The following is a 25,641-nucleotide window of genomic DNA, read 5'->3' on the forward strand; positions in this document are numbered from 1 at the left end:
GCCTGCAGCTGGGGGCCGGGGCTCTAGAGAGCGCCCGCTCACCCCTCTGCCCGGGGCCAGGCCCTCGTCGTCCTCCTTCACGACCTCCTCACCGCGACCCCTCCCGGCTACACCGAGACATCAGGTAGCTGCTGAAAGGCTTACACTGCAGTGTTTGTGCCCAGGATGCCGCCAAGAGCCTGTTCACCCAGGAGAGGGCTGCGCGCGGGGACAGCCGTGTAAACGCACAGCTGCTGGTGGCTCAGGGTGCGGGTGCGGGTGGGGGTGGAGGCCCTGGAGAGGGAGGGTCCCAGAAGGCTCCCGGACTCCTCAGCCTTTGGGGGCGGGGGGAGCTCAGGTGAGGCTTTCTCGGGCTACGTGCGCCAGCCCCCTACCCTCCTCCCAGACTTGCCGGGTGGGGAGCCTGGTGGCTCAGTGCTCCGGGACACGGTGGGCTGCATGTCACCACATGGGACCGGAGTGGCCACAGGAGGAGCTCGGAGACCCCAGACCCAAAGCTCCCAGCATCAGAGCAGAGCGCCTGAGACAGGAGGTGCTACGGGGAAGGACACCATCTGACAGTGGAAGCTTTATTGTTCAACCTCACAAAGACACAGAGGACAGAGGGCTGGACACGGAGGCTGAAGGAGGCTTGTGCACGTGAGCGTGGCAGTCCTGCTCCAAGGGGCAAAACTTCTGGCTGCTGTCCATCTGTCCGTCCTTCCAGCTGTGCCCAGCGGCCACACCTACCTGGCCCAAGGCATGACGGCCAGGCCACCCTGGGCTGCAGGTCCACCCAAGAGCCTTTGACAAAGGACGGTTTACATTGCTGTAGGTCGTTTTGGAACTTAAATTAGTTTTCTAGATATTAAAACCACTTGGATTTTATAAGTACCTGGTGAGGTCCTCAGGTAAATTAAAGGGCTTTTGGAAAAATTCCCATGTCTGATCTTGCCTAATATCTGACAGATGCCATCAAGAATAAGCATTAGGTACAAAAATACTATATATATGTATATATAAAACGGCAACAAAACTAAACCACACTTCTAAAGCAGATGTGCTGTGCCAGAGAACACTACATAGTTCAAGTTAAATGCATTTATGATCCTGGCATCACCTCCCATTCTTTAAGGAAAAAAATATTTTAAATAATTTAAATAAAAGTCACAGGATGATATTTACTGTTTAGGAATTTAAGAGGGTGGAACATTCCAACACTTTACCAGCACATCTGGTTGTGGTCTCATGAATGTCCTTCCCTGAAGCCAGCTCACGGTCCGTTCATTTGGTTTCGAAAGGAGCTTGGATTTCTCAGAAGACCAACAAAAAAAGTGGTAAGAGTTTTCGTTGGTATCAATTACAAAAAAAAATTACAAAATAAGGCAGAAGACCACTAGTAAAAATGTTTCAATGCCATCACAAAAGACAATACAAAAACCAAAGTGCTCAAATCGAAGGAGCAGTAAACTTGCCCAGAACATACAAAAGCTTTAAATATAGGTTTAGTATACACAAAACTCGGTCAGAAAAATTTGAGAAGATTCTTCAGTTTAAGTGAAGAGCTTGGGAAGCGCTCGGGAGCCCTGCCCTCGGCGCCCCCGGGACCCCCCCCCCGGCCCTCATCCTCTCCGGGCCTCGGGCGCAGCACGGAGGCTCACGGAGGAACTAAGACGAGAAGGGAAATGTCAGTTTAGGCGACGTTTTCAATGATGAGTACTCACTCCTCAAAGAAGGGGCCTTTCTGTCCCTTCAAAGTGGCCACTAAGGATGGAAGCCGCAGATGTCCATGCTGCACGTGCCAGCTCGAGGGCGAAGCGTCTTCGGATTTCAGAGCATGGCAGCGAGTGCGCTGCGCCTGCGGGCCCGGGCGCCTGAAGGCTGTACAGCTGAACGTGAACTTAGACACACGGGGACTGTGCTGGGACAACCGAAATCTGCGGGGGACGCCAGCTCGGGGAAGAGCAGCCTGCTGGAGTACCTGCACGCGCAGAGGCTCACACAGCTGTACGAAGACCTGCCCTTGACACCTGGAGACGTGCGTACGCTAACTCGGGCGCCTGTCCCCTTGCCCGGAGCAGGGCGCCGCATCTCCCCACATCCCAAGGCTTCGCTCTGAGCCAGAAAGAGGGTGCCAAAAGGGAAGCTCTAGGGGGGCAGCTGTGCCAGAACCAGTCGGGAGCCCAGTGCCTGCCCGGGCCGTGGGCTCTGGGCTCAGGGGAGGGCTGGGGGGAAGGAAGGGACCTCCCAGGGACCGGAAGCCATTCTCCCACCCTTCCTGGCCAGCTCACACGTGCCCCTGGGCTGACCTCTGCAGGTGGTTTCAGAGCCGCGGGCCGGGGTGCGCTGCCCTTCTCTCTCCCTGCCTCGCTGGGCCCTTTTCCCGCCCCCCCAGCACTGGGGTCTCAGGAGTTTCATGCCATGCTACACGCAAGGCCCCACCAGACTCCTGGAGCAGCAGGTCGGGCCCAGCAGCCGGAGTCAGGTCAGAATATTGAAAACCAAAACTTACTTGGGAATGATTTTTGGCCTCCATTCTCTGAAAACTGGCCATAACCCTGCCTCGTGCCCTCTCCCTGCAGAGGCACAGGTGGATCGGAACTTAAAATACATTGCAGAGACATGGGGCATAGAAGACCGCCCAAGTCGCTTCTGTGTCAGCTCAAGGGACAGAACCAGTGGGGCACGGGAGACCCATATTCATTTACAAAGTTTAAATCTGTTTTGGAACTTGACTCTTTCCTGAAAAAAATTTTAAAATAATCTCCCAAATCTCAAGTTTGGAAGTTCATCCCGCTAGTTCTGGCCTCTTTCATATGCAAAAGTAATTCATTTTCTTCAAGTACAACAGAATAAAAAAGGAAATCCGATTTGACTCAGTCCAGTGCGTTAACCTCTAACTGCGTGGACCGCCCCATCAGCACCTACCACAGAAGCCCCACTTCCAGAGCCCTGCCGGCCTGCAGCCCTATGCGCATGTGCACCTGCGGCCCGCGAGGACAGTCTTTGCTGACGCTTTCTAGATAAGGAGGCTGTTGGCTTAAATAAACAAGATGTTCCATTAGACAGATTTCTCTATTTATAGCTTATCTAAAATGTAATCAGTGATGTCGTCTAGTTCTCAACAAGGCTTTAAAAAAAAAATGGTCCCTTGGTGTATAGATTTCTTGACTGTTTCTGGAAGATTCCTAAATGAGCACTATGCCTTAACAGCTCATATGCAAGAGGAATAACCCATCTGTAGTTTCACAAATAGAAAAAAAAGTGGCCTACAGTACCCTCACTCAAAAAAAGAGGGGAGTGAGCTTGCTCCCCAAAAAGCCCCTAACCCTGTGGTCCGCGGAAGTTTGGTTTGGTTTCTATCAAACATGAAGGAGCACAGCCAAACTCTATCTTAAAGGCATAGCTTAAAGGAAGGTATTAACTAGACAGGTAAGTCATCGGTTAATTCTTTCTCTAGAACTTGAGAAGTTAGAAAAAGGTCATTGAAACATTTCAGAAACAGCCATGTACGTGAACAGGAGAGAGGCTGGAGGGACACCTTACCACCTGAACGGCCGGGAGAGGCCAGCCCGCCATAAGGTTCAAGTTCAAGAAATACTGTCATCCAGGATGCCTCCGTTACGCTTACAGTCTCTTTCACAAAATAGTATTCAGAAGAGAACAAAGTTTTCACTTTACTCCCAACCATTGTCTTTGATCATGTGGGCAAGCTCAATAATAAATTTTCCTTCCTTATATTTCTGACTGCTTTCAAAGGCATGTTCCTTGAAAAAAAAAAAAGTAGAAAGAAGGTTTCAGGGTAGAATCGATTTCACTTTTCAACCTCATTACACTCTTGGCAAAGAAGATAAGTGTATGAGATCAAGTCTCCCCAGGTGTTCCTTGTTCTGCTGACCAGGGACGGGGGAAGAATCTGTCTCGATGACAAGCCCAGGCGGGCCAGGACAGCCCACCTCTACTCCTCCTTACCTTACAGATCAACTCACAGGGGAAGGGTAATTCACGTTTGTCCCTGAGCATCTACCATGCGCAAGGCAATCTGGGAGGTAGGAAGAGGAGCAAGATACTCCTTGCAGGGACTGCAGGTAAAAGGCAAGTGAAGGCAACTATGCCAAGCACCCTGGGGATTGTTCCTCCAAGATGTTGGGAGGAAGAGAAGACCCTTGGATGGGCAGTGAGGGTGGAACAGAATAGGGGTCGGCGATATGTGTGTGTTTGTGGGGGGTGTGTGTGTGTGTGTGTGTGCATGCACACTCTTGCGCAGGGCTCACGGAGCCCATCTCCATGCTGGGGACTGCGTCTCCTTGTGTGTGATGGGGAATACGGAGAACAGGAACAATCAGGAATTCCAGGAGGAGGGAGCACAGGTGGCCCTGACCAAGATGGCCAGAATGGCTGCAGAGGACAACTGAATGAAGGCAGGCACCGGCCACACCCACACGCACCTCTTGGATGCCACCAGGGGTGGTCGGGGGCACTGGGGACAAACTTGGGAGTCAACGGGAGGGGTGGGGAACAACAGGAGCAGGGAGTGTGTGTGTGTGGGGTGGGCAGAAGCTGCGCACGGGCCAAGCCCCCCGTGGGCCGGCAGCAACTGTGCCCAGCACCGCAGTGGGGTCTGCTGTCACCACTACTGCAAAGTAACGTCACCAGCCACCTGCGTGGGGGACACTCCCCTCGTTTCAGGGGGCCCTCGGAGGGCACAGGTCTGCAGGGCGGGGCCACATGCTCCCCCAACCAGCGTGGCTGTCACCCCTGCCCTGGGAGTGAGGTGAGCACGGGTGCGCCCACGTGGGGACCTCCATCTTTAATCAGCTCAAAAGAGATTCTGTTACGAGAACACGGATTTTCTGACACTTCCAGTGGGAGGTCTTATTCCTTTGCAAATTTTGTTTCTGTTTGTGACATGTGTTTTATTCATCGTGGTAAGTCTGCGCAGTCTCTGTGAGGCCGGTGTGGACGGGTACTCACATATTTCCACCCGAGCGTGGTTTTGCAGTTTTCACAGTAGATGTCTGCGACCGCGTGCAGGCCAGTGAGAAGGACCCTCTCCTCCGCGGGGCCGCAGCCCACATTCACCCTGCAGGGGAGGAGGGGAGGACAGTGCTCAGGATCCGCCCCCCTCCACCCCGCCCTGGGTGGTTCTTTCTCCAGCTAACTGGTTACCAGAGGCACTGCCCCCTGCCCACCACCACCTTTCATGAGAAGGAACAACTCTATTTCCCCAGGAGAATTTCCCCAGGAGAATCCCAACATGGGATTCACAGTGACCACAGTTCTGTATGGAGCGCGGTCAAAATCAAACCCACCACAAATGGGTCACAGACCACACCGCGTGTGGGAGCTCATTCTCAGGTAAGAGCACACCTCTCCCCCAAACTCTCACACTAGAGAGAGGAATTCCTGAAGATCATATCAAAACACTGGGTCCTTCCAGGGGCGCCTGAGTGGCTCAGTCAGTTAAGCTCCCTGCTCAGCAGGGAGTCTGCTTCTCCCTCTCCCTCTGCCCCTCCCACCGACTCGTGCTCTCTCTCTCTCTCTCTCTCTCTCACTCTCAAATAAATAAAATCTTAAGAAAAAAAACCCAAGAACCAAAAACAAAACCACTGGGTCATTCTAGCCCACTGGGGAATTCTATCTACATATTCCGGCTTTGAGTAATTAAGTGCAGGGATGGACAGAAACACTAGATGGGATCTGACCATGAACACAGCATGTCCACATGGCCAGTGGCAGTAGTACTCACACAGAATTGAAGAGGTAGGCTCGTCCCTGACTTCCCTGAAAAGACTGCAAGGAAGAAAAGATTTTAACAGATTTATTGCGGTAAGATGAAAAGTTTGGCATTTTGGGATGAAGGTGGAGAGACTGTTTCAGGTCATGGACCTCAACGTGAGTGGAAGGGCCGCCTTGTGGGCCGTTTCGAGCAGCGCTCAGGAGGAGCAGTGACCATAGGCCCTCAGGACCCCGGGCCCCACACAGGACCCAGAAGTCACAGCGCTCCTAGAGCCCCGGGGGGCTGCTCAGCGTCCCGATTCCCCCGGCCAGGACAAGCAGCACCACCGTGGTCAGGTAGTAGGGCTGAGGGGATGTTCCCATGCTTTTCCACTGAAATTTAAAGCAAAACCACATCCCGAGATGACCCCTTACTTGGAGGAAGGGACCTTCCAGTGACATCTCCCCCAGGAAAGTGCTATAAGCTAAGAAACAGCTTGTAGCATTCTCATGTAGTCTGGGATGATAAAGGAGGCAGGATGGGGTACAGTCGGGTCAGTTCCAGACTTAGCGCCCGCACCCTTCACTCTCAGCAAAAGAGGGAATGTGAGTTCCCTCTTAGGCAGATGGGGGGGCTCGTCCGCTTTGGTGCCAGGCTTAAGTGACCGAGGGAAACACAGGGACCTCAAAAATAACCAAATCAAGAGAACTTTTTTTTTTGCCTATCACCTCAGCACAAATTCAAAAGACGGGTGAGGAATGTTGACTGGAGCCCAGGGTGACAATATCTAAATGTAAGAGGCACACACTGTGTGACCAGCTGCCCCACTCCCAAGAATTCACTATCAAGACAAACAACCAGAGTGCATAGGGAACAGTGTGACAAGAATGGTCACCGGTAAGTGTTTGCAGTTGCAAAAAGGTGGGACAGCGATACCCACCGACAAGTGAGCAAACAAGGGCACTCACGTCCAGGACTCACGCAGACATTAAGAGGGGGACGGACGCAGCTGGGCACGAGAGGGTATGGGGAGAAAGTCAGAGACCCTGGGAAATGAAGGAGAGCTAGCCATAAAATGCCATGTCGTGGGGGCCCTTCAGTTAAAGGAAAAACCGTAGGGCACCTGAGTGGCTCAGTTGTTAAGCGAGCCTTCAGCTCGGGTCATGATCTCAGGGTCCTGGGATGGAGCCCTACATCGGGCTCTACACTCAGTGGGGAGTCTGCTTCTCCCTCTCCCTCTGCCCCTCCCCTGCTTATGCACTCTCTCTCAAATAAATAAAAACTTAAAAAAAGGGGAAAGGGAAAACCATGTTCTTATAGAAGAGAGAGAGACCATGTATGCCACACGACTAACAGAGACAAGCAGAAGGAATGGAGTCAGGGGTAAGGAGGGGAAAGCAGATCCGTCCCTGCCTCACGTGCACGTGACACTGCGCTGTACCAGGACTCGCAGTCCCTTCCACGAGTACAGAGAGCAGTGCCCCCTGCTGACCCTGGATACGCGTTCGCTGGAGCAACACTGAGACCCTCATGCTAAGCTACTAAGCCACTGCAGTTTGGGGGCTCCTTGTTACTGTGGCATAACCTAGCCTGAGGCGAGCAGTGTTCTGATTGAAATATACAGCTTTCAGAGAAAAAAAAGGGGAAAGAAAAAGGAAAAAAGGAAATAAAAAAAAGAGGGGCACCTGGGTGGCTCAGTGGGTTAAGCGTCTGCCTTTAGCTCAGGTCATGATCTCAGGGTCCCACGTCGGGCTCCCTGCTCAGTGGGGAGTCTGCTTCTCCCTCTGCCCCTCCCCCCCCGCCCTTCTCTCTCACTCACTCTCTCTCCACACTCTCGTTCTCTCTCAAATAAATAAAATCTTTAAAAAAGAAAAAAGAAAAAGAGAAAAACCCTTTATAAGGGTTTCCTTTTCAAGTGGCTTTCTAGAATTAGGAATATTACTTGATGTCCAATTTAGCAAATAATCCACTTACGGGCTTCCCCACACATCCTTATCAGCCTTCAATTCTGTAGACCAATTTTCCTAATCCTCTTGCCTACTCTGCAAATTCTCCCCCCTCCCCGCCAAATCCTTATTTTTTTTTTTTTAAAGATTTTATTTATTTATTTGAGAGAGAGAGAGAATGAGAGACAGAGAGCATGAGAGAGAGGAGGGTCAGAGGGAGAAGCAGACTCCCTGCCAAGCAGGGAGCCCGATGCGGGACTCGATCCCGGGACTCCAGGATCATGACCTGAGCCGAAGGCAGTCGCTTAACCAACTGAGCCACCCAGGCGCCCTCCTTATTTTTTTTTAAAACAGGGTTGGGATCAGTGATGTGGCCAGATCTGTGGCTCGGCTTTAGACGGAAGTCACACTAGAGCGGGGTCTGCAAACCGCCCTAAATGCGGGCCCGCGGAGAAGCGTTTTAGGCTCTGGGGGCGGCCGCGCAGCCCCTGTGGTCAGGACGCTGGCGCTCCGGCGGGCACGGCGGCAGCCATCCGCGCTGTGGAAACCCACGAACGTGGCGGCGGCCCGATAACACGTCACGGAAACAGGTGGCACGCCGGACGTGGCCCACAGGTAAAACCAGAGCCTGCCAACGAGACCCGCCCGCCCCGAGAACGGCTCCCTTGGGCCAGGGCATCACTGACTAAGATGGACCCGGATGCGGGGGAACCCCTGTCCGGACCTCTGCCCTCAGGGGAACCGGCCTCTGCTCTACGTAGGAAGTGCTGTGGAAAAACAATGCGCGGAAGGAAAACCGGCCGCTTCCGGGACCGCCCGCTGGAGCGCGAGGCCCGACGCGTCTCGGCAGCGCGCATGCGCCGGGGCCGCCCAGGTTGCCGGCAGGGCTCTCTTCCGGGGATGCTCCGCCGAGGCCGCGGCTGTATGCACCTAGCGGGCCTCTACTCTCCGTGGAATCAGAAAACAGCGTAACGGCTCTCGGGCTCCTTCAAGGCAGCACCTCAAACCCCCTCGGGCCCACCTCAGCACCGGTTCGCGCCGCGCGCTTCAGAACAAGGGCCCGGACGGCGCCCGACGCCGCCGTCCGGGCTCCGGGGGGTCAGCAGGCCACACGGCTCCCCGGGGAGGCCCCGCAGCGGCTCTGCCTTCCGTGAACTCGGACGCCGTGACACCCGGAGCCTGCCTCGGAGACCACCGAGAATGGACAAAGGAGCCACGGCAGAAACTCTGCCTTGTTCCACCGCATTTAGGTTTCGATGCCGGCCATGATCACCTAGTTAAAACCCAAGCAGGTGAGCGTTCTTCTGAGTAAAACAGGAAGCCTAAGCAGAGATTCCCGAGAGGCACAACTTCCTGATAGACTTTGCTTTTGAAGGAGCAGGAGGCTCACATAGCCCCGGCAAGGGAGACCTGTGAGGATTAGGGGGGCGGGGGGGTGGTCATGACCTTTGAGGATGGGTAGGAGAAAACGGTCCCAGTTTCCCGAGGGCACACTCGCTCATCTATCGTTTTGGATGTTCACAAGTGGTTGATCACAGACCTCACATGTTGCCCAAAAGAAGTCCAACTTAATAATAATGAATTGGACTGTTTTTTTCACATCCACGAGGCTGTTCCAGGCCCTGCAGAGTGCCCAGAGCAGCTGCTGTGGGCCTGTTCACAGCATCCCTCCCGGGTATTTTTCTAAAAGATCCAATTGCCCCCATTCCCCCATGATAGCCTGTTTTCTTCTTAAGCATTCTGAGTTAACATTTCTTAATTTTCCTATTATTAAACTATTTCCCCAGATTTTCTAGACTTCCTTTGTTCCTTCAGTGTTTTTTGGTTTTACATGAACTTTACTGCTCTGGCAAGTAACCTACTCATCTTGCTTTTTGTAATTTTTGTCCCAGCTGCCTAGCCCTCAAAACCCACCCACTGTGCAAACACCATGACCAACATCACACCAGGATCACAGCGCAGTCACACTCAATCACGCACAAAACTTTCATCAATGCTGCCCAGAAGGCTCTAGACTTGTAGGAACACAACCGACCCAGGAAGTCATGTGATGGTTAAATGTGTGTCCGCGGAGTAGGTACGATCATTCTTAAGGGGATCTCATCATTTCCCAGACACAAACCACTTGCCTTGGAGATCAGCTCATCGTGATTGGCCAGGTGGGCTCTGCAGTGGACACAGCTGTATGTTCGGTGACAGTTTGGCAGATAAGCTTGGAAAGTTTTGGATTTTGTCATCTTCACCATCTCGGCTGGGCACTCCTCGCTCAGCTCAGGGCTGGCACTGGAAGGCTGGTGGCTCTGCTGGGCTCTCTGACAAAAGAAACACTGAAAGATGCACGCAAGAGCCGTTGTTGTTCGGAGGGCGTGTGGCACTGTCCACACAGCTGGGACGAGAGAAAAATGTCACAACCTGTCAACGAATCAAGACAAAGCAGAGGGTTATGGAGGGAACGAAATACTTCAAGGAGGCATGTTTAGGATGTGTGTGTTTTGAGGAATAGGGTTGGGGGGGCAGAACTAGAAGATCGGATTCTTTAATATCAGTCACTGTTTCACCATTCTAAATGTCGCTGGAAGTGGCAAAGTGAACTACTTTTACATACAAATACTTTGAGAAAAACATCTGATTAAGTATATTTTAGGCCTTAAAGAAAGAACAGCCAACAAGCCTCCCGTCTGAGTGAGGCCAGCAGCACTGCACACAGCTTGTCCCGAATCCTGGAATTAATGACTCAAAGCACCATGACATTTATGAATATGCGTGAGGGATCCAGTTTAATTAATCCTGAAGAAGTTACATATCAATCCAGAAACAAACCCTTTATATGGTCAAATGATTTTCGACAAGGGTGCCAAGATGATTCAATGGGGAAAGGGCAGTCTTTTCAATAAACGGTGCTGGGAAAACTGGATATCCACATGCAAAAAAATGAAGTTGGACCCTTATTTAACACCCTATACAAAAATTAACTCAAAAGTAGATCAAAGACCTAAATGTAAGAATGAAAACTATAAACTGTTAGATGAAACTAGAGGGGAAAACGTCCACAACACTGACGTGGCTTGATTTCCTCCAAATGACACAAAGGCCCAGACACATATTTAAATTTACAGAAGGTAAAGTGAGAGAAAAATGTGGGCAGAGCACCTGTAGAACACCAAAGAAAGAGAAAAGTCTTAGAAGGATCCAGAAGGGGAGGGAAAATTACCGAACAACAGAACCCAGAAGCCAGTCGGGAAAGGTACCTTTAAGGTCCTGAAAGGCAATAATGGCTATTCCAGAATCCAGTGAAAATACCTTTCAAGAATTCCGGAATGACATTTTCAGACCACTAAAAAGTTTGACTTCTGCAAAATATCACTAAAGGAAGTGCAAGGATGTGCTTCAGACAGAAGAAAAACAACACAGAACGTTAGAGTCTAAAAAAAGGAATGGCGAATAAAGAGGATGGTAAGTCCTTGGGTAAACAGACCAGCAATAGCTCATAGAGCTTTGAAAAGATAGAACTGTAGGGGGCACCTGGGTGGCTCAGTTGGTTAACTGTCAGACTCTCGATTTCCCCTCAGGTCATGATCTCAGGGTCCTAAGATTGAGCCCGGCCTCAGGCTCCTGCTTAAGATTCTCTCTCTCTCTCTCCTCCACCCCCTCTGCCTTTACCCCTCCCCTAAAAAAATAAAAGAAAAAGACAGGACTGTAATACATGAGCACAATAACTCAGGGTGGGAGCTCCGCTGAAAAATTTCTAGAGTCCTTGTATTATTCAAAAAAGTAGATAAAGTATAGGTTAAGCTTCAGATTCTGGTAAAGTAGGATACATGTTGTGATTTTGATGAAATTTCTATAACAACAAAACCTAACTGTAACTTCCAAACCTACAAAAGGGTGTATCAGTGAATGATAAAATGTCAGTCTAAAAGGACACAAGAAAGGGGGCGCCCAGCTGGTGGAGCATGCATCTCTTGATCTTGGAGTTGTGAGTTCAACAATTCATCTAGATGCAATTTACAAGAGATATACCTTAAAATAAGGACACAGAGTGGCTGAAAGATAAGGCTGGAAACCTGGATGGTGGCAACACAGACATAGAGTTTATAATTATTTACTAACATTATATGTATGTGATTCACAATAAAGAAGTTAAAGTAGTAAAAGGATTGGGCATCTGGCTGGCTCAGTCGGTAGAACATGTGACTCTTGATGTTGGGGTCGTGGGTTTGAGGCCCATGTTGGGTGTAGAGATTACTTTAAAAAAAAGGTAGTAAAAGGATAGAAAAGATACAACATGCAAATAATAAAAGAAAAACTATATTAATATATTAACATTTACTAGATAGAAAAATGGGTTACTTCATAATGATAAAAATAGCAGGGAAATAATAGCAAGTGTAAATCTTACCACCTAATAACATAGCCTCAAAATATGTAAATCAAACACTGACATGACTTCAAAGAGAATTAGATAAATCTTTAATCAGAATAGGATTACTGGGGGTGTCTGGCTGGCTCAGTTGTTGAGCATGCGACTCTTGATCTCAGGGTCGTGAGTTTAAGCCCCATGCTGGACATAAAGCTCAGTTTAAAAAAAAATAAGATTACTGATTATAGTGTGTAAATGTGGTATACTTATTGCATATTTATCTTATACTTAAAATATAGCATATATAGTATAAATATATTTATATTTTACTATGCCTTTCAGTGACAGATAGAACAAACACAAATGATTACGGGCAAAGAGGATGTGCACGATGTGATGAACAAACTGGACCTAAAAGACATGGAGAAAACTGTAAGAACTGCCGAATCCACACTGATTCAAAGCACACAAACATTTACAAAAGCCAGCCCTACAACAAGTCTCAACCAACTTCCAAAAATTGAAAATATAGTATATTCTCTGACCACAGTACACTTAAGTTAGAAATCAATAGGAAAACAGAACAAGAAAAATCTTGGTATGCTTAGAAATTCAGAAATGTACTCCTAACACAAATAAATGGAAAGATATTCTGTGCTCATGATTGGAAGAATACTGTTAAAATTCTCATTTGACCCAAAGCAATCTAGAGATTCAGTGCAATCCCTAGCAAAATACCAGTGGCATTTTTCATAAAACAGAGGATCCTAAAATATGTATAAAACCACAAAAGACCCCAATAGCCAAAGCCATCCGGAGAAAGAGGAACAAAGTTGGAGGTATCACAGTCCCTGAGTTCAAACTATACTACAAAGCCACAGTAATCAAGGCAGCGTAAAAACAGACACACAGATCAATGGAATTTAATAGAGGGCCCAGAACAAACTCACACATGTACAGCCAATCTAGGACAATGGTGGCAAGAATACACAATGAGTCTCTTCAATAAATGGTCTTGGAGACACTGGACAGCTAGGTGCAAAAGAATGAAACTGGACCACTGTCTTACATCATACACAAAAATAAATTCAAAATGGATTAAAGACTTGAATGTAAGACCTCAAACCTGTCAAACTCTCAGAGAAACCATAGACAGTAAGCTCTTTGACATCATCCTTAGCAGTATGTTTTTTTGGACCAGTCTCCTCAGACAAGGGCAACAAAAGAGAAAATAAACAAATGGGATTATATCAAACTAAAAAGCTTTTCCACAGCAAAGGAAACCATCAACAAAAGACCACCTAGGAAATGGGAGAAAATATTTGCAAATCATACATCTGATAAGGGGTTAATAGCCAAAATATACAAAGGACTTAACACAAATTAAAAACAAACACCCTGATTAAAAATGGGCAGGGGGGTGCCTGGCTGGCTCGGTTGGAAGAGCATGTGACTCTTGATCTCGGGGTTGTGAGTCCGAGCCCCACGTTGGGTGTGGAGCCTACTTAAAAAAAAAAAAAGGGCAGAGGACTTTAATGGACATTCTTCCAAAGAAGACATCCAGATGGCCGACAGACACGTGAAAAGACAGATGACTCAACATCACTCATCATCTGGGAAATACCAATCTAGTTTTGATTTTATTGTAGTTTTTTTTCTTAAAGATTTTATTTATTTATTTATTTGACAGAGAGACAGAGCGAGAGAGGGAACACAAGCAGGGGGAGAGGGAGAGGGAGAAGCAGGCCCCCCGCTGAGCAGGGAGCCCGATGCGGGGCTCGACCCCAGGACCCTGGGATCACGACCTGAGCCGAAGGCAGACGCTTAATGACTGAGCCACCCAGGCGCCCCTTATTGTAGTTTTCAGTAAGCTATCAGCTCACACCTTTCAGATTGGCTATTATCAAAGAGACAAAAAAATAAGAGTTGGCGAGGATGTGGAGAAAAGGGAAGCAATGGAAGCAGCCAAAGTGTCCAGTGATAGAAGAATGGATAAAGAAGATGTGGGGTATATACACAATGGAATACTGTGCAGCCATCTCACCATGAAATCTTACATGGATCAACGTCAACAGTACTACACTAGGTGAAATAAGTCAGAGAGAAAGACAAATACCATACGATCTCACTTGTATATGGAATCTAAACCAAAAAAATGGAAGAAAAAACAGAATCAGACTCACACATACAGAAAGCAAATGGTTGGTTACCGGAGGGGACTGGGTGGGGGGATGGGCAAAATCGGTGAAGGGGATTAAGGGATATGAACTTCCAGTTATAAAATAAAGAAGTGATGGAGATACAATGTACGGCACAGAGAATATGGTCAGTAACTTTGTAATAACTTTGTATGGGACAGAGGATACTAGATTTATGGTGGGGATCGTTTCATAATGTATAAAAATATCCAGATCAATAAAAAGATCAATATGATGATCTTTAGTTGAAACTAATAGGATATTGTGTATCAATGATTCTCCGATATTTAAAAAAGTATAACCTGAGGAGAGAAAGGAATGTACTTCTATATACCCATGTGTCTAAGAATGGAAATTAGAAGATATTATTATTATTAAACAATAATAAAATAACTACTTTCTAGTAGTTAAAGGGAAATGTATGATCTTATAGGATGTAGATGAGAAAATACGACAGGTGAGATTGATGAGCTAATCTTTTAAGATTTTATTTATTTATTTATTTATTTGAGAGAGAGCTCCCAAGTTGAGGGGGAGAGGGAAAAGGAGAGGGAGAAGCAGATTCTCCACTGAGCAGGGAGCCCGATGTGGGGCTCAATCCCAGGACCGAGACCATGACCTGAGCCGAAGGCAGACGCTTAACCAACTGAGCCACCCAGGCGCCCTTAAACACCTATCTTTATTTATTTAATGTATACAGCAGCTTTATTCATAATAGCCAGAAACTGGAAACAAGCCAGGTCAACAAACAGTGGTACATCCATACCCTGGAGTACCACTCAGCTATAAAAAAGAACAAACTATTAACATACACAACAACCTGAAGGAATCTTCAGAGGATTATGCTTAAAAAAAAGAAAAAAAGGGTAGCCAACCCCCAAAGGTGACATACTATATTATTCCATTTATATAATATTCTTGAAGTGACAAAATCATGGAAATGGGGAACTGATTAGAGGATGCCGGGGGTTAAGGGGTAGGCTGAGGAGGGGAGGGAAGTGGGTGTGGATGTCAAATGGCAACACAGGGAATCTTGCTGTGATGATGCCTTTTTTTTTTTTTTTTAAGGTTGACTTTTCTTCCCCCCAGAGAATTGTTTTCAATCCAAATTCAATTAATTAACATACCGTGTATTATTAGTTTCAGAGGTAGAGTTCAGTGATTCATCAGTCTTATATAACATCCAGTGCTCATTATATCACGTGCCCTCCTTAATGCCCGTCACCCAGTTACCCCATCTCCCCACCTCCCTCCCCTCCAGCAACCCTCAGCTTATTTCCTATGATTAAGAGTCTCTTATGGTTTGGCTCCCTCTCTGATTTCATCTGGTTTTATTTTCCTCTCTTCCCCTATGATCCTCTGTTTTGTTTCTTAAATTCCACATATGAGCGAGATCATATGATAATTGTCTTTCTCTGACTGACTTATTTCACTTAGCATAATACCCTCTAGTTCCATCCACGTCATTGCAAATGGCAAGATGTCATTTTTGTGATGGCTCAGTAGTATTCCTGTGTGTGTGTGTGTGTGTGTGTGTACACACACATACCACATCACCTTTACCCATTCATCTGTCAATGGACATCTGGGCTCTTTCCACAGTTTGGCTGTTGTGGATGTTGCTGCTATAAACACTGGAGTGCAGGTGCCCCTCAGATCACTACATTTGTATCTTTGGGGTAAATACCCAGTAGTGCAATTGCTGGGTCATAGGGTAGCTCTATTTTCAACCTTTTGAGGAACCTCCACACTGTTTTCCAGAGTGGCTGCACCGGCTTGCATTCCCACCAACAGTAAACACCCATCTTTAAAAGTTAAAAAATAGGGGTGCCTGGGTGGCTCAGTCGTTAAGCGTCTGCCTTCGGCTTGGGTCATGATCTCAGGATCCTGGGATCGAGCCCTGCATCGGGCTCCCTGCTCAGCGGGAAGCCTGCTTCTCCCTCTCCCTCTGCTTGTGTTCCCTCTCTCGCTGTGTCTCTGTCAAATAAATAAAATCTTTAAAAAAGTTAAAAAAATAACAGAGAAACAACCCAAAGAAAATATAAGGAAGGAAATAAACAGGAAAAAAATTTTATGCAACAGACAAGGAAAACATGGATATGCAAGAGAGGATCAACAAAGCCAAAAGTTTGTTCTTGGAAAAGACTAATAAAACTGATAGAGCTTTGTTCGACTCATTGGGGAGAGATCGGATATAAGTAATAACCTGGCAGAAATGGAAATGGAATATCACTTTCTTTGGATAAGATTTGTGGGTAAGAGGATGTTGTGATCAATTTAATATATTTGAAAATGTAAACCACACAGATAAATTCCTAGAAGAAACAGAACTGAAAAATGGGACTCAGGAAGAAACAGCAAACCTGAACAATCTGATAAACATTAAAGAAATGGGAATGAACCAGCTAGCTTAACTTGATAGAAAACCTTGATCAGGGCAGTGCCAAGAATGAAATTCACTACAATTTTCTTCTCATGAACCAAGATGCAAACACCCTAAATCACGTTACCAAACAGAATCTAATACTATTTTAAAAGGATAATAAAATACAATTAGGTTGACTTTATCACAGGAATACAAAATCATCTAATGTCAGAAAATGTAGTTAATACAATGTACCACCTATTGTTCTCTGTTTATCTCAACAGATGCAGAGAAAGCATTTGATAAAATCTAACGTCCATTCTCAATTCTAACAACATTCTGTGCAAAATAAGAATATAAGGGAACTTCCTTATCTGTTAAGAGACATCTATAAAAATGAAACAACCCACCATGAACATCATGCTTCATGGTAAGACTTAGAGAACATCCTCATTGAGATCAGGAATGAGCCTCTACACCACCATTTCCACACAGCCCTACCACAAGCCCCAGCCAGCTCTGCAAGGCAACAAGGCATACAGATTAGAATGGAAAATATAGACTTATGCAACAGTGTAACAGTACAAAGTATCTAAGAATAAATTCAGACTTGACAGAGAAGAGTATAAAATTTTGAGGGACGATAAGGAATACGTAAATAAATGGAGATATACCAAGATCAGGACCGGAAGATATTGTAAACATATGAATTCTCCCCAAAGTAGTGTTTTTTATTTTTATTATTTTAACTTTTTTTTTTTGAAGATTTTCTTTACTTGAGAGAGAGAGAGTGTGCATGCAGGGGGAGGGGCAGTGGGGGAGGGAGAGTCTCAAGTAAAGTCCTTGCTGAGTGTAGAGCCTGATGCAGGACTTGATCCCATGACCCTGAGATCATGATCGGAGCCGAAACCAAGAGCTGGATGCTTAACCAACTGAGCCACCCAGACGCCCCTAAAATTTAAGTAATCTCTACACTCAACGTGGGGCTCAAACTTATGACCTCAAGATCAAGAGTTGCATGCTCTGCTCACGGAGCCAGCTAGGCGCCCCCCAAAGTAATTTTTAAATTAAATGCAATTCAAATCAAAATCCAGAAAGATGTGTTGGTGTGCGTGTGTGTTGGTGTGCGTGTGTGTGTGTGTGTGTGTACGCACGCATATGCAAGCCAGGGAGCCAGTGAGAGGCAGCGAGATTGGATTCTAAAACTTACCCTACAAATGTCTATAGGGGAGGGAAAAGTTTTCCTCAACCCTCTTGGGGTCCCTGGCTGGGTCTGAAAATTAACCTGGCAAAGATGATTAGCAGGAGAAAAGCACACAGATTTTACTGAACATTTCCATGTCCATGGGAACCTTCAGAAGAGAATGAAGAACCAAAATAGCAGCCAAGCAGGAAGCTTTTCTACCACTTAAACAAAGAAACTATTTGTGAAGAACTGACGAGGCAGACGGCTTTGGTCTAGGGAGCAGTCCATGGTGAGGAAGCAACTAGAAAGACAGGGTAGGTTTAACAAGGTTGTGCACAATTCTCAGCCCCAAATTCCCTGTCTCTGGTGATGAGGATGTCTTCCCTCCTCCTGGTACAGGGAGGACACCTTTCCCATGGGGGGGTCTTATGACCTGTGCCGGGGAATAAGGGCAAAAGGGGAGGTCAGAATGACCTTCCTCCTCCTGGCATTTTCTCAAATTTCTCCAGCTTAAGATATTCAATATGCCAAGGTGACATTTTTAGGGTAGTGCGTCCTGAGCCCCATCATGTCAAAGGTCAAAACTAGTGAGGATGCTCTTGAAGAGCACAAAGGAAGCCCATTTGATACCTGAGTCTGACAGAGAGCCGTCCTGCCATTTTCCACAGTCATGGGGCAGGGCACTGCTGGTGGGGGACAGGAAAATGGGCGGATGAGAGCCAAAAGAGAGCCTAGAAACAGACCTATGCACAGATGGACACCAGATACAGCGACAGCAGAAAAGAGAGGTTTCCAAAAACGGTGCTGGATGTTACAGATACTCATCTACAGGAAAAGACAAAATTGGATCCTATTTTATACCAGAAATAAAAATTAACGGTTCAGGGGCACCTGGGTGGCTCAGTCGCTAAGTGTCTGCCTTCGGCTCAGGTCATGATCCCAGGGTTCTGGGATTGAGCCCCACATCAGGGCTCCCTGCTCAGTGGGGAGCCTGCTTCTCCCTCTCCCACTCCCCCTGCTTGTGTTCCTTCTCTCACTTTGTCTCTCTCGGTCAAATAAAATCTTAAAAAAAAAAATTAATGGTTCGTCCCATTTCCCAACAGAGAAAACCAGCTAGCAAGAATATTGTGGAGGAAGTTTCCATATAAGGGACATACACCCACGCCTACACACCCGTCCTCCAAAACGAAGCTCTGTTTCTTTCTCCACTAAAAGTCTTCTCAACCAAGGATTAAGGGAGTTCTGAAGAAGTCTGATTGTATTTGATATTCCCAGTGATTCCCAAACCTTAACCTTTTCAAGCCATCACCTTAGCCCCAATACATTTTATCAGGTTTTATCTGTTGCCCCAAACTACTGGGCACTCTGTGAATTTGAACCTGGCATCCCTCCCAGTTTTGAGGGAGGTCGTGGAGGCAGGTCATGGGGATGAGGGTCAATTCGGATGGATCCCACCTGCAGCAGCCCAGCTCCCACCCCATGTCCCACATGGGCCCCACAGACACTGTCAACCCACACGTGCACCCCGTCCCATTTGGTGATGACCCATAAGGAAGGAAATACTTTTTTTTTTTTTTTTAAGTAGGCCCCACACCTGAACTCACAACCCTGAGATTGAGAGTCCCATGCTCCGATTGATCCGGCCAGGCACTTCCCGACCTGACTTCTTACTGAACTCACACTGAGTGTTTTAATACCTTCACCCGAGTTTTTACCTCTTTATCGAAAGGAGCCTTCAGTTTTGTCCCTTCTTTCCTCAGACTCCCTCTAATGAAGATTCTAAAAGCACGCAGTGAAGGGGCCAAGAGACAGGGATCTCAGACCATGCACCAGCTGGCTCGTCAGGTCTTGAGAGTCCTGCCCTTCAGTGGCAGAAACACGGTTCCCTGTGGCCGAATGGAGAACCCATGGAAACTGCCCTCCAGCCTTGAAACAAGGGATTTCAGGGCGCCCGGCTGGCTCAGCTGGCAGTGTGCGACTCTTGGTCTCGGAGTTGGGAGTTCGAGCCCCACGCTGGGTGTAGAGATTACTTTAAAAAAGTGATTTCACTTTTATTCATAATAAGAATGGGGGTAACACCTCATTTTTAGCTCACATGCGGTTCCCTTTGTATGGGACAACACAACACCTTTCAAAGTGGCAACTTGCCAAGGCTTTTCTGCTTATTGTGAATTGCTCCATGGCAAGGCTGTGTGCCTTCCCTCACCCCGGGTGACCTCAGCCTGAGGAGTCGCCAGTGTCCAGAAGGCCCATCTCTGCGGAACAGCCCACCTCATGGGCTCCTGTCACCTTTACTGAGCCTTGTCCGCGCTCAGCACTCACGGCCAGCCCTTCCAAGGCCGGAGTGGGCCTCATGCACACACATCTCACCATCTCCGTCCTGACAGCCAGCCCCGTCACTGCCCGGCAAAGGGGGTCCTGGATTCGCGGTCACGGAGAAGGGTATCAGGTTGTGTTTTTACCAGGCTTTTAAACTGGGTATCCACTGTGGCATTGGCGAAATCATGGCCAAGTTTTCAGGCAACCAGTGTGCAAAATGGGCTTTTACAACAGGATCTACTGGCAAGTTAGGAGCCGCTGTGAAGTAATCAAAAGGCAAACGGATCCAGTGAATCATGTTTATTACAGGACATTATGTTTCCCCTAGGTTTGGAGGGCAGCAACCATCCCCCCAGAAGATACTACTGTGGGGTAATTTTTTGGAGCAAAAACAATATTCTGGATTCCAGAAATTTCTCTCCTAAAATAAACATGTATAATTATTTTAAGAGAACGTGAATCAGGCCCAAGTCCATATGGTGCTGTTACCACACTTCTAAAGACAAAAACATTGAGAAGTAAAGCCCCAACCAAGCAGCTCTGACATTTCCGGGATGGAGTGGAGGCTCCCGAGGGCCCCACACCCTGGGACACCCATTCTCTCTCCTCCCCACGCCACCGCCCCGCACCACCACCACCTGGCAGATAGGCTCAGTCCCAGCCCTCCACTTCCCCCGAGAGGAGGAAAGAGGCACCGGGCACACAAAGCGTTCAGCCAGAGTTCATGGCGCAAGTGGGACCCCAGGTGGGTGGCTCCACATCCTCCACAGAAAAGGGAACACGGGGGCTCTGCAGAGCCCCCCAGCCCAGGCCGACGCCATTCTAAGCAGCTGACTCCATGAGAACCAAACGAATTGGCAGCAACCTTCAGAGGTGGGGGTTCTTATTAGTCCCACTGTGGAAACTGGGGCCCAGAGCTAGGAAGCTGTGGATTCAAAGCCAGAGTCTACGCCCTGGACCACTACGCCTGCAGACACATGAACCGGTGTGAACTTCACTCATCGACGCAAATTAAAGGCAGTCTGGTAGGTCCGACAACCTAGCAGGTGGGCGAAGATTTTTAAAAAGTTGATACCACCACTGGCGAGGACTGGCTGGGATGTAGCCATCTGGTAACACCTATCAGCGCTCTGGGGTGCACACCCCTGCACCTCAGCTGGGGGCTAGGAAGCACGGGGAAGGGGCTTCCTTTTCACCATCTGCTTTTTGGTAACTTCAGATTTTTTTTAAAAAAGATTTTATTTATTAGAGAGAGAGAGCACAAGCAGGGGGAGTGGCAGGCAGAGGGAAAGGGAGAAGCAGACTCCCCACTGAGCAGGGAGCCCGATGCGGGGCTCGATCCCAGGACCCTGGGATCATGACCTGAGCCGAAGGAAGACGCTTGACGACTGAGCTCCCCAGGCATCCCGGTAACCTTAGATTGTTGATACTGAATGTACGTACTGACTATTCAAACACACACACACACACACACACACAGAGCACGGGCATGGAAAGGCCTGGAAGGATTCACGTCAAAGGGCAATAGCAGGAGTCTAGTTTGCCTTTGGCAGAACCAGCGTCCCTTCACACACATGGTCTGCCTTCTTACTGGAATTACAGGCTGAAACGCTTTTCTCCACACATTTCAGGAACTGCAGGCTTGGTGATCAGCAGGCCCACTGGGAGCGGCAAGAAGATTTCTTCAGTCCTACCACCTGTCTGCAAGACTGATTAATGTGTTTGCACGGAGCTCTTCTTTTCCAACAACCTGTAACACACCCTTTGTATTTCTCCCACTAGTAACAAAGTTCCCCAGAGTCAGGGCCTAGGGACACTTCCTAGCAGAGGTTACTGGCTTGCTTGCTATCAGCAGGGGGAGAGACCAAGGTGCTAGCTACCCTCATGCCACTGCCCTTCTCACTTGAAAGGGTGGGACCCAGAAGGCTGATGGAAGCAGGACAGAAGGTGGGAATCTTAACCTATAATTATTTAATCACATGCTAAAAAGGACATAATCAAACATTTGAGGGCCTGTGTTGGGGCAAGAGAAGGAAAAACCAGAGATGCAAAGAGCAATCGAAGGGGGCCAGTGCTCGGGGGTGAGAGTGCCAACACCGGGAAGCCACGTGACAGCACGGGGGAGCCAGGAGGTGAGGTCTGGCAGGAGACAGGCTGCCAGGAGTGAGGGCAGACACAGCTGCAAGGGCACTTGGCTCAAACCCCGCCTTGTGTTTGGTGGCGTGGAACCTCAAGCCAAGCTGTTGCTCTCTCTGTAAAATGTGGGTAAACTGCGATTCACAGGGTGGTCCAGACAATCACGCAAGAGGTCATGTCAGAGAGACAGAGGGTTGGCAAGCACATCTCCACACCTCACAAGCCCCACCGAGTCCTGGTCCCGGTCCTGAGGCTCTTCAGGTGCCAGATTAAGGGCCCCTTCCCCGGGTGTGGACGAAGGTGGGTTGGCTCCAGGATTTTCGTTTCTCTATCACCAGCAGACAGCTTTTCAGAGGGTTTCTATCACGGGAGGAATGGGGACTTCTTTTCTGAATCCAACTCATGCTGTCCTCCCCAGAACCCTTAGCCCTCCATCTCTTGGTTGGTCAGAACTTTCTCCCAACCTCCCCCAAAATCTGTCAAAATTTCCACTCCCTAGAGGTTTTGCTGATGAGCAGATTTAACTACTTTTCTACAAATGTAAAACCAAATTAAACTCAAATGAAACGCATCAGAGAATGGTCTGAAAAGAGGATTTCTATTGTTTTTTTCTTTTCCAAAGTTTTCATATTTTCTACAAATGTAGGTAAGTCGCTACTGAAGTTACATCGGGCACCTAGATCTAACAGAACACATGGAAAAGGCAAAAATCAAAGACCCAGCAAGTTGAGAACAAATGTTACTATGCAGTCTGACGTGCCCTCACAAATTAAAAGGGATAGCAATAAATAGGCAAAATGGGCTTAGTTAACAATAGGGGTTTCCTCACTTCTTTGTGTTTGAATTGGGGCTCCCAGGTTAACAGAATCTGTGTTATTCAAGTTTAGCAAAGTAGCTTCTTGAAATGCCAATTTTATAGCTTCCTGGCATTAACCACCCAAGCAGATTCTTTTTTATTTATTTATTTATTTTAAAGATTTTATTTATTTATTTGAGAGAGAGAGTGAGAGAGAGAAAGAGCACAAGAGGGGGGAGCGGGAGAGGGAGAAGCAGACTCCCTGCTGAGCAGGTAGCCCGATGGGGGACTCGATCCCGGGACTCCAGGATCATGACCTGAGCCAAAGGCAGTCACTTAACCGACTGAGCCACCCAGGCACCCCCACCCAGGCAGATTCTATTGGCAATTTGACCTCAGCATTTCAAGCATTCCCAGCGGCTGGGGATTGGTTTTGCCAGCTCTGCACGTCAGAACAGCTCTGGGAGGCTTAAGTGGTTATTTATGCTACCAACTAAGAATACTGCTTCTTCATATTCTAGTTTCCATTTATCAGTCTCCCAGGGGGAAAAAATACATTTAAACTCTATGGCAGTCCCTTGCCCTCTCCACTCTCGTTCCTGCCCCCTGGACACTGGGTCCTTGTGAAACTTAGGGACGACAGGCAGGAAATCCAGAACAGACTTTATAGGAACACTGCTTCCAACAGATAGAGCTTTACACATTCCAGTGCTTCAAAAGTGGTAAGATTTAACGTCTGGATTTCAGTTCAAGAACGTCTCCATGTCATGCTGGCAAATGCACCATGGCAGTGGAGGATCGTTAACAATGGGGAACACTGGGTATCGGGCATATTGGGACTGTCTGTACTATCTTTGCAACTTTCACGGAAATCTAAAGTTATTCCAAAACAAGAAGTTTGTTTAAAAAGCAAAGGCTATTGGGGTGCCTGGCTGGCTCAGTTGGTGCAGCATGAGACTCTTGATCTCGGGGTTGTGAGTTTGGTCCTACCTCTGGGAGGTTCCTGCAAGTAGAAGACACTCTAACCCTGTGAGATGCAAGGGGAGGGAGCATAAGGGTCCAGGAGAGCCTCAGTATTAGCATTCCTCAAGTGTGCCCCTACTGTCACCCAAGAGCCCGGGGCTAGGGGTAGGAAGGAACCAATGCACGATTGCAAAACTCAACCACCTCAGCATCCAGCACAGCTCCTGGCACGGAGCAGGGACTCATCTACTAGAATGGTGCAGAGGCTGGAGGGTGCGTAGGTGGGAGAGGGGCAGCTTGCTCAGGTGAAGCACCTGGAAGAGTTCCCTAGAGGAGGTAAGCCTCCTCTTGAGGCTTGGGTAGGAGTTTAGGAGTGAGGTGGGTGGAAAGAATAACATTCTTGGCAAAGGAAACAACAGGTTAAAGTGTATGATCTGGCTAGAAAGAGGAAGAAGAAATGCAACTCAACAAAAAAGCTTGGGGGTGGGGAAACTGATGTCTTCCAAAGCCATTATCTTTCCAAAATGAAGTTACAGCCCCCCCCCGCCTTTTTTTTCCTCCATCCTGGAACTCAGTACATTATCTGGACATCAAAGATGTTAATCAGAGGCAGGCCTGGGGGAGGGGGACCTTACTTAGCAGGTTTCCCAAGCTATGGCTTTTGCAAGCTGTGCTTTAATAAAAAGCCTAGTGCTACAAGCAGGGAACTGATACGGAGGACAATTCATGTTAGTCACGATCTTTATGTGGGCAACTTGAAAACATCCCCCTCTTTCAGTAAACATTCCTAGGAGCCTTCTTTTGTCCTCATTTCCCTCCCCGGTCGCAACATTTTTTTTTTTTTAAGAGGGAAAAAGCCTATTATCATCAGGCATCTAGTTCATTCTCTCTGTAAATTTTTTCGTGGCTGAAGTGGGGAGGAGACAGGGAAGGGAGGGAAGAAAGGGGGGCAAAATCAAAGATTAGGCTTTGTGGTCTGCTCCAATACGGAGTGTGCCAAATAACAGCAAAGAATCAAATCAGAACAAAAACATCCACAGGTGCGGCCCGCTCGCGCCCCGCCCGCCGGCCCGGACGCCCAACAGGTGCCTCCGGCCCCGCCCGCAGTCTCAGGAGCCTCGGGTCGCCACAAAGTAGCCGCCCGCGCAACAGTGTCCAGGCCCGCCCGTACTCACGGCCGCTCGGCGGTCCGCGCCCCGGCCCGCAGCGCCCATCCGGCCCGGGTCCCGGTCAGCGCGGGCTCGGCTCTCAGGCGGCGCCGGCGCGGCCCGGGACGCGCTGCGGCCGTTGGCGCCTCGGCAGGGCGCGAGGCATCCTCCCGCCGCCGCCCCGCGGGCCGCCTGCCCTTTGTTTTGGAGCCGCGGCCGGGCCGCGCCGCCGTTAACGGCCTCGGAACGCGTCGTCGGCCAATCAGCACGCCGCCCCGCCCGCGCCCCGCCCGCGCCCCGCCCCGCCCGCGCGTTCCCTCCCCGCGCGCTCCGCGCCCCGGAGCTCGACCGGCTCTCACTCGGCCGGGCTGGGCGGGGGCGCACGTGCCGCGGGGCGCGCCGCGCTCCCATTGGTCGGCCTGCCGAGCGCGGCCTCGGAGCCAGCCTATGAGAGTTGAAAGGCTCGGGGGCGGGGCCCCGCGGGGCGGGGCGGGGCGGGGGGCGGGCTCAAAGAGGATCGCAGTGC

General features: G+C 48.6%; 1 protein-coding gene across 2 annotated transcripts; it reads right to left on the bottom strand.

Moving 5' to 3' along the window:
• Positions 1-555: 555 nt before the first annotated feature.
• On the bottom strand, positions 556-25,316 carry YPEL1 (yippee like 1). Of its 2 annotated transcripts, XR_014139721.1 has the most exons (6): positions 25,143-25,316; positions 9,774-10,056; positions 5,729-5,772; positions 4,954-5,062; positions 1,704-3,746; positions 556-1,292 (listed from the first exon to the last, which is right to left on the bottom strand). XR_014139721.1 is itself a non-coding variant. In XM_081801694.1 (5 exons), the coding sequence occupies exons 2-5, from the start codon at positions 9,888-9,890 to the stop codon at positions 3,657-3,659; spliced, it is 360 nt and encodes a 119-aa protein (XP_081657820.1). In that variant the 5' UTR covers positions 9,891-10,056; positions 25,143-25,316; the 3' UTR covers positions 556-3,656. The 2 variants fall into 2 exon arrangements, 1 of the variants encoding a protein (XP_081657820.1); XM_081801694.1 differs by having other exon boundaries at positions 556-3,746.
• Positions 25,317-25,641: the final 325 nt, after the last annotated feature.

The sequence above is a fragment of the Leptonychotes weddellii genome, chromosome 13 (assembly GCF_054177405.1).
Source record: "Leptonychotes weddellii isolate Sample4059 chromosome 13, ASM5417740v2, whole genome shotgun sequence".
NCBI lineage: Eukaryota > Metazoa > Chordata > Mammalia > Carnivora > Phocidae > Leptonychotes > Leptonychotes weddellii.